Source organism: Mus pahari, chromosome 5 (genome assembly GCF_900095145.1).
Source record: "Mus pahari chromosome 5, PAHARI_EIJ_v1.1, whole genome shotgun sequence".
Classification (NCBI taxonomy): domain Eukaryota; kingdom Metazoa; phylum Chordata; class Mammalia; order Rodentia; family Muridae; genus Mus; species Mus pahari.
The window spans coordinates 47,042,871-47,052,543 of NC_034594.1; the positions used below are offsets into that span (position 1 = coordinate 47,042,871).

The 9,673-nt window shown below is 34.1% G+C and overlaps 1 protein-coding gene across 6 annotated transcripts in view; it reads right to left on the minus strand.

Annotated features, from left to right (window-relative positions):
* The window catches only part of Erbb4 (erb-b2 receptor tyrosine kinase 4), a 1,014,420-nt gene that overhangs the window by 205,877 nt on the left and 798,870 nt on the right, over nucleotides 1–9,673 (minus strand). For all 6 annotated transcript variants that reach the window (XM_021197417.2, XM_021197414.2, XM_021197418.2 and 3 more), the window contains one exon: nucleotides 7,172–7,270. In XM_021197417.2, coding sequence (XP_021053076.1) covers nucleotides 7,172–7,270 — 99 coding nt within the window. The remainder of the gene's footprint in view (nucleotides 1–7,171; nucleotides 7,271–9,673) is intronic.

The window sequence follows — 9,673 nt, forward strand, 5'->3', positions numbered from 1 at the left end:
ACACACACACACACACACACACACACACACACACACACACACACACATACACAAAACCCTGTCTTGAAAAACAAAACAAACAAACAATAAATCCAAACCAAACAAAACAAAAATAATAAAATTCTACAATATGACAAAAAAAAACATGATTCATATATATTTAACATACAAAACTTGTTAAATTCTAGAAAGGAAAATCAAAGTATAGGATCTAAGTAATAATTTATGCTCTGGAGCTAAGAAATAACTATTTGAAGAAGAATATTTTGTCTGAGATAATAATGATAAGTAGGAATTTATGTTATAATGGTGGATACACAGTTCAAACGACCTTCAACAGGAACTGGGAATAAAGTTGATGAGGACAAAGACCACCAGAAAATTAGTCGGGGGCTCTGCAAACTAAGGCCATGGCTCTTTCACTTTCAGGAAGACACTGGCAGCTTCGCACAGGGAAATGATATGATTGAAGCTTCACATTTTAAAAGTAGGGAAAGCCTTTGGAGAAGGCTCATTTCAGTAAACTGCTTTCTTAACCAGCATGATGACCTGCTTGGAGTTTCCCAGCATGTACATAAGTACCTAGGCATGGAAGTATGTTCCTGAAATCCTAGTGCTGGAGAAGCAGAGAAAGAAGGATTCCTGGGACATGTTAGTCAGCAGCTTAACCAAATTGGTGAGAACCAGGTTAGGTGACAGTTCCTGTCTCAAACAATAAGGTGGAGGATGACAGAGGAAAATACTCAATGCTGTTATCTGGCCTCACCTTGCTTACTCAGACATTTCCATGCGCATTCACATATATGCAGTGTATGTATGTACACACAGGTAAATGTATACCAAGTAGGCAGATCATATAGAAAGAAGTGGTGAATAACTGAAGTGGAAAAGCCAACAACTTGCAATGTGAGGGCAATGTGTTATACAAAGAAGCTCAAGGTACCCGAGTGACTTTTTTGGAAAAGGTTCAAAGTTTTTGTTATTTAGTTGATATGAAGTGATATAAATATGAAACAAATGATAAATTATAAATTCCTAATACGAAAAGTATGGGGGATTAAGATACAAATTAAACAGGTAGGATGAAAGACAGAAGCATTTTGGATGAGATCACAAACAGAAAAATACTAGGTGTGCAAAAGTTGAGATGTCCTTACAATTTTCAAGGGGCCATATCAAAGACAATGATGAGGTACTGTTCATAAAAAAGATGAGATACAATTTTATTTAATTGAGAAGCTAATCTGGAGCAAATATGTATTTTGAAAAGAGGTCTATACCTAGTCCCTGAGAGTTTCCCTATTTTCTGACTTGCCTATGGCTTTCATGATTCTTAGAAACAGAGAGATTAATGATGTCTATAGGAAGGTGAATAAGTTGACAGGCCATGGTGTTTAAAGATGCCAAGAGACACAAGTCTAGGTGATACTCATGGCCCCTACACCCAGGAAAGACACTGTAAAGAAAACAAGCAAGGGAGAGGGAGACTTGGTTGGTGAACAGTATGTAAAACAGACTCCATGTGTGGTACTTTGCTGCACAAGAGCAATTGGATAAACTGTAGGGGAATCAGTTTGCTTACCTGAATGGTTCTCATTCTTATTTTAGTAACAGGTTATCAAAAGATTAAGTGCTGTTCAAATGCAGTTATACGTTTTCTTTAGGAAAACATCCTTTTTATTATTATTTTTATTTTTTATTGGATGTTTTCTTTATTTACATTTCAAATGTTATCTCCTTTCCTGGTCCCCCACTCCCAGAACCCCCTATACCATCATTCCTCCTCCTGTTTCTATGAGGGTGTTTCTCCACTCACCCACCCACTCCCTGCCCTTGATTCCCCTACACTGGGACATCTATTGAGCCTTCATAGGACCTGTCCTCCCACTGATGCCTTACAAGGCCATCATAGGCTACTTATGCAGCTGGAGCCAGGTGTGCTCCTTGGTTGATGGCTTAGTCCCTGGGAGCTCTGGGGGGTCTGGTTGGTTGATATTGTTGTTCTTCCTATGGGGTTGCAAACCATCTTGAGAATAAAGAAATTTCAATAACTTTAAAAACTACTTTTATTATTTATTTTTTATTATTTATATTTTCTTAAGGAAAATAGCAGTTATTAACTGATTTTGGAAGCTCATTCCTACAATATAGGGCTTTAAAAGATTCTGGAATGTTTACTTCTAAAATGTACAGTATATAAAATGACCAACTATATATGGACATGTATGTAATTGAATTAAATATTGTAAACTTTTAAGACTAAATTATTAACATGATGCAGAATTAAAAAGTTACCACTGACCACATGTAGTCATACAAAGGAAACTTCTCAGTGTGAAAATACAGAACGAAACTCTTCCATATCATTTTACAAGGCTGCTATAATCTGAATAGATTATATGTTTCTTACCCCCACTCACATAATGACATCAACTAGGGTTGGGAGAATTTACTTGCATCAAATCTGAGTATCACAAATGCAATTCAGAAAAGGTAAGCAAAAATCAGGTGAACACTACTTCAGGAAAATAGCCAAATGACAGTTGGGTAAGATAAATAAAAGTCCTTGTGGCACAGCTAAAAGAAAATCGCCTTCCCCCCAGAAATGATGCAATTTACAAAATGCTGACAGTTCACATGAAACTCCTTTTTCTGAATCACCTGGCCATGAACTGTATTGTAAATGTAGCATGAGAAATCTGGACCTGTAGCCAAGCAGATTCCCATGTGCTCTGAGCCAGTATTGGAAGCTCATCCCTAGAATTTAGTGTAATTATATATTTCGTCCACTCCCAGCTTATTTTTTAAGAAAACAAATAATTTAGTTAAAACAGTTTAAAAAAATCTCAACAGATACTGAGCGTAAATGTCCTTGGAAAACAGAATAAAGTATACTGAGAAAAACCAAAAGCCCATCTCATTTTTCCAGGGCTCTTAACAAAATATCATCTTTTCTTGGACATATCTTCTATACAATTTGATGATAATTTTTAAATACAAAAAACAAACAAACCTCTTAAAAGCTTCATTTTCCCCCCAGAGAAACTGTGCTACTTGAAACAAGAATTAGAAATATCTATAAATGCAGGCATCCTCCACATGAAGATAGACCTTTAGAGTCATTTTCCTAATGTCATTCAATGTGATCTTCCTTTATGGGAATGAAGAATGCACTGGCCATTCACTAGGAGCATGTTATTATTGTCATTATGAATCCATTAGACATGTTCAGGCGAGCTAAGTAGCAGCCCTGTGACCAAATTCTCCTTCCGTTGCTTTTAGTGAAACATTTGATAAAATACAGTCTGCCCCTGATTTACTTTCTGCTTGTGGTAAAAATTTAAAAAGAATAGTAAAATCTTTTGTCCTTGGGTATCAATAGAGGCGTTAGCTGTTGGTGATGAGCTTGAATTATTTAGCCGCAGTATTTTTGGACATGTGTTATAATAAACAGTAAAGCACACATAAATATATATGTATGTTTACATCATCAGTATATAAAGTGGAATATTGTACTATAGAGATAAACAGCCTTAGTAGAAAGGAGTCTAATGCTTAGTTGGTGAACATAGTTTTCATTGTCTTTGTAAGCTTTAGCTTTTACTATTTAAAACACACACACACACACACACACACACACACAACATATGTACACATACACAGAAATACGCATAGACATCAGTGTGCAAAAGAGATCCATAGATGCTTTCAGCAGATCCTGATTTTTTTTGAAAGCTCTCCTGGAACGCTTTACTATGATGCTGAAACATTTAGTGCCCAGGTACTTTTTTCTGCCTAGTAGGTTTCTTTGCCATTGAAGCCATTTTCTTCCATCCTCAACAAGTAAAGTCATGAAGATATTCCGAATCCCTCTCTCCTTAACTATCATCCAGTGATATAGGAACTAGCAGATGGGCTCTAGTTCTCTCACTTTCCCAGAAACTGTCAAACATTGACGTTTAGGAGAACATTCGGCTTAACATTCTTAATTCTTGAATCAGACAATGAGTTCTAGATTGTGGGGCTTCTCCAAAATAAAAGGAAGCCACAGATATCACTGGGGTAGGTAGCCTTTGTGTTGTCTTATATCCATACTTTCCTACTCGTAAATCATCCATTTCTAATGTAAATTACTTCTACTTAGGTATTTCATGAGCAGCTTCTACTTCTGGAAGAACTTCCACTAAGACACTTAATGCTTTTATGATTACTTATAAATTCAACTCTGCCCTTTGGCTCAAATTAAACAGAATTTTGCTTACATGGACCTTCCCTTTTAGTTTGAGTTGTTACTTAACACATAAAATGCTCTGTGAACATTGTGAATAATCTACAAATGAAGGCACAGAATGTAGTGATACATTTACATGAAAATTTTGTAATATACTCAAATACTGTGTTCACCATCAATGTTGCCAGTCAAACATGTTTTAATTAGTGTGCTACTATCTTTTCAATACTATAAAACAGGTCACAAGGATAGTAGAAAATATTTCTGCTTTCCACTTATCAAAACTTTACCAATAGCAAGCTAGTAAGCCGTTAAATCGCTAGCATCTATCTATCTGAAAGTAGGAAAGACATATCAAAAAAGAAATTCTTAATTTCTTTCTTTCTTTTTTTTTCTTTTCTTTCTTTCTTTTTTTTTTTTTTTTTTTTTTTTTTTTTTTTTTTTTTTTGTCTGTTAGTTACCAAATTCGCCATCCATCTAGGAAAATGACTCCTTTCAGGCTCAATCAGAGTCTCATCTAAAATTCAACAGAAAGCTAAGACTTGAAGCTACCATCTACTCCTGTTTCCATGGGAATAGGCTTCAGCTCAAGGGGGAGGGGAGGGGATGAATGGGGTTAGAAGCTTTCAAATAATCATTCGAAATCATGATGAGGTTTTTAGAGTTTCTTTTTCAATGTGATTATTTTGTAGCCTCTTAACCCTCTTTTGCCGGACTGTTTCCATGGAAATATGACTGTTCAAGCTTCCAGCAGAGATTATTAGCATTCTTGTGAATTACAGTTTTGGTTGTAGCCCAAGGTGGCCATGCTTGATCTTCTATCAGTTTTATATATGAACCTCCACTTTTTATTTACCATGATTTTTTTTAATAATTTCTACTTAACTTGAAAATTTCAATTTCCTTCCTCTGTTTATAGCTATGATCTAGGTCAAACTGAATGATTAGGGCATCACTGAAAATTCTTCAGTTCTGAATAGTACCATATGATCCAGGCACTTAGCTGCAGGGAGTGTAGTAACCTTTCAAGACACTCTGCAAAAAAACATTTAGTTACTGGATAAGTAATATTTATTATAAAGTGTTGCTAGTTAGGCAAGAAGGGTGGTATTTTAATTATTTAGCAACTGATGTGCACTGAGACTATTCTTTAGACTGCTTGCTTGTACCCTTCTCAGCCCTACTATGTAATAAGCAACAGTAAATTATGCTTGAATAGTCTCATGAAAGATAGTATTATTCTGAAAAATTTCAAGGTCATATACTGAGCCTCTATAAAACTCCAAAGAAGCTTTCAAGATAGACTGGCTAAGAGTGCATAGCAATCTGCCTTTACAAAGAGACAAAGTGCGTATGCGGGTATCGTCTTTATGTAAAGGTCACTTTGAAATCAAAATCATTCTTATTGTTGAATACATTATGTTAAAAGACAGAGAAAGAATATATATGGGTCATTTCAGAATTCCTAGTAAGATAGCAATATAAAAATAACAGCAGGCTACACATATAATTTTATTCAAACCTACCTTCTAAAGTTGAACAGCTCAGTCTACAACTTTATCTGTGGGGGAAATCTTCAAGTTCTGATTGACTTTATCAAGTACTTTCATTCTTTAGCAGTTTTTGTTATTATTATTCTAAGTTGAAGCTTTTACCATAATCTACTTTGGTGAATCTGAATTGAAAATTTTAAATTTCACTTGAGAACTTAAGTTAAAATAGGCAAGTTTCTGTTGAAATACAGAAGCAACTGAAGGACTATCATCAGCAATTTTGACTGTTTTTATCTTAATAAATTATAATACTACAAAAATAAAACATACTAATCAATTTTTCAAAGCAAGCTCATGACTCACAAAATGTAGTTCTTGTGGTTACCATATTTGTGGTTCTGCGAGTGGGGTCTGCTCCTAAAATAAAACTTTCCATCTCATTTGTGTGATATTTTCTTGGAGGACAGGCAGACACAGTTACAAAATGCATTGTCCTGGTTACCTATGCTTGCCTTTCTACCAAAAAGGGCAGGGCTGAGGCATTGCCACAATGAAGACAAGGCAGGTAAATCCTCACAATTCGCTGCTATATAAGAAAATAACCAGTACACCCTGAGCTCGAGTCTCTAGCTGCATATGTAGCAGAAGATGGCCTAATCGGCCATCATTGGGAAGAGAGGCCCCTTGGTCTTGTAAACTTTATATGACCCAGCACAGGGGAAGGCCAGGGCCAAGAAGTGGGAGTGGGTGGGTAGGGGAGTAGGGGCGGGGGGGCGTATAGGGAACTTTTGATATAGCATTTGAAATGTAAATAAATAAAATAATAATAATTTTTTAAAAAAGAAGAAAAAAAAAAGAAAAAGAAAATATTCCTGGTCAAATTTGGCTGACCATGCATCATCTGTCTGCTTTGCAAAACTTAGGTAACCTTGGGTTAACTTGGTTTGTTCTTTCAACCCAGCGATATGAAAGATCATTTGTAAACTATTCAGAACACTACTTGGAACCTACTGCAGGCTTTTCTAATAATATATTGGAACAGCTTTAATATTATAGAAGTACTATCTAAATAAGGACAACCTACTGTTGTCACCATCAAGTACTTTTAACTCTGTTGTAACTGCATTTTGTAAATGCATTTCTGATTATAATCCAAGGTATAAAAACTAAAATATCACATTCTTGAATCAAAGGAGGAAATTCAACACGAGGATTATAAATATCTTTATATTACCAAAGTTATCCTAGAGTTTAATCACAGTGGACAACTATAAATCAGGGATGTTCTGAAAGGTACAGGGTATAGTGAAGGGATTCTAACATTTTAAGTATGAGGTTATAATAGGTATAGATAAGAAACTTTGAAAGGTGGTTGTCTTTTTCTAAATTTATTTTCAAGTACTCTTTAATTATAAAGAAAAATATGACTATGTATTTGTTTACTTACATCCATGAACTCCACGTTGGCTTTGGGACCAGTTGTCTCATTGAGGATCTTTATAGCCACAGGGATTTTCACTGTTTCACCTTCAGGCACCCAAATACCCTTTCAGGGGAAAATGTAGCATTAATTCTATATTGAGATGACATAATATTCATAACAGAATATAATTTGATTTGGCTGATTAAACTTTAAATTTAATTTATTTCATTTTATGGATTATCATATAAGTACAACATTTCTCCCTCCTCTTTCCTTCGATCAAACCTTTGTATATCCTTGCCTACTCTCCTTCAAGTTCATGGCCTCCATTTTAAATTATTTGCTATTGCAATAATATTTGAAATATTGAAATAATATTTGAGGACAAGTTCTAGGGCATTTTAAACCCATTGTAACTTATTTGTTTTATTAAGTTCTATATATTAATAATTGTATATGCATTCATATAAATACTTACATTTATCATTGGCAATTCTGTCTTACTATGAACATAGTTGCAGAATTTATGGATTAGGACAAAATTAAAAATGTAGACTTTAAGGAACAAAATTAATAATAGTGTTTCTGGGAAAACTTAAACAATATTTAAATGAGGATGAAAATTTTTATAGGCTAGATAAGAATGCATGAATTATCAATTTTTTTTGAAAAAAGAGTATATATTCCAAAAATAATACAGAAACACATATGAAGATATGAAGGGCAGGAACCTCATGATTAGCTATGACAGTTTAACTTTGAAAGGCACGTAATGAAGCTATTGGCTACAGTTCTACCTTCTCTATCAGCTGGTCACAGTGTTAGAGAGACACATAGCATAGGTAAATGTGTTTGTATTATCCAAAGCTAGAGTAATAGAGGAGACATAAGTCCAAGAACTGCTGAGTAGTAACAACAGTTAAGAAAAGTGCTTTAACACATCAGGATGAGATTTATGGTCATGTTTGACTCAAACAGAGTCAATACAGAAATGTATGTGCACAAATGCTAAACAGTAACATATGTTATTTGTGGTATAATTTTTAAAAAAGGGTATTCAAGCACAAGGAGAGCGGTGAAAAAAAACAAAAAAACAACTAAAACCCTCAAACCCCAGGCTATATTTTCTCAGAGTTGGTACCTAGGACACAGAACATGCTTACCATTATTCAATAAAGTAACCACAGAGGGAGTTACTTTATAAAGCAATGGAATCAATATTAAAATATTCCTAAAGTGTAGTTTTATATTGAGAATATAAATTTGGTGTGAATTAATTTGTACAACTTTTGGAAAAACTTTAACCATTACTTAATATATCTAAGCAAGTAAAATTCAACTATATTTGTACCTGTATTGGTCCTAATTTTTTGTTGTTGTTGTTGAAGCATCACATAGCACCAGCTTGAAGGAAATATTAACCAAGAATGTACCCAGGCCATTGGCATTTGTGTGACTACCAAAAGTTTTTCATAGCTTAAGACAGTGTGTCTTACAGTGTATGATACATACACTGGCAACACTTATTTCAGACATATAGTTAAAAAAAACTGATGAAACTTCTAAAAACTTTTCTATAAACACTTATTAGTTCACATACATTCAGTTTTGTCAATGTGGCATGTAGAAATGATTGCAAACATCTAACACAAGCAAAGAAGTTCTTAGAGCTTTCTGTTGACTTTTCTATAGCTAGCTCAGAAGGCCTCATTCATATTAATGTGTATGAGCATTCGAGCGATTATCAGGTAAATCATGGGACCAGTGGGAGGCAAAAACCTTTATGTAAATGAAGGAAACAGAAGACATGGTAAAGAAGTGTTTCTGAAAGATAGGAAATAAGATAGTAGTGATTCAATTTGTTACTTCTAACATCTTTATTTGAGATAAAAATTAAGATTATGTATGCATTATTCCAAATAACTTTATAAATTTTTTCGTTAAAATACATTAAAGTTAAAATTATTAAAAATATGGATTCAAATTTTAAGTATAAAATTGCATAATTGTGTCTTTTTTTCCAGCATAACTTAAAGATAGATAAAGGATAACTTCTGTCTTTTGAACTTACAAAGAATTTGAAGATCAGAAAGACAAAACCAGCCTAGACTAGAATCTGTGCAAATTGGACACTCAGTTAATGATTTAACTGAACCAACGACACACAACAAAAGGATATGAAAGCTTGATATCCAAAGGTTTATAAATATTTGCAAATACCCAAGAAAGGAAAACTCAGGTCTGCAGTATGACCAAACCTTAATATTTTTGTAATAAATAAATTATTATTTTATGTTATTTGATGCTTTAGAAACACTGTTTCACTGAATTGTCCAGGCTGGTCTCAAACTTTTTAACAAATAATTCCCCTGACTCAGACTCACAAGTTTGAGGTTACAGGTGAGAGGCCAAACCTACTCAATCTTGAAACTGGTCTCCATCTTGAAAGAAAGAAAGAAAGAAAGAAAGAAAGAAAGAAAGAAAGAAAGAAAGAAAGAAAGAAAGAAAGAAAGAAAGGAAGGAAGG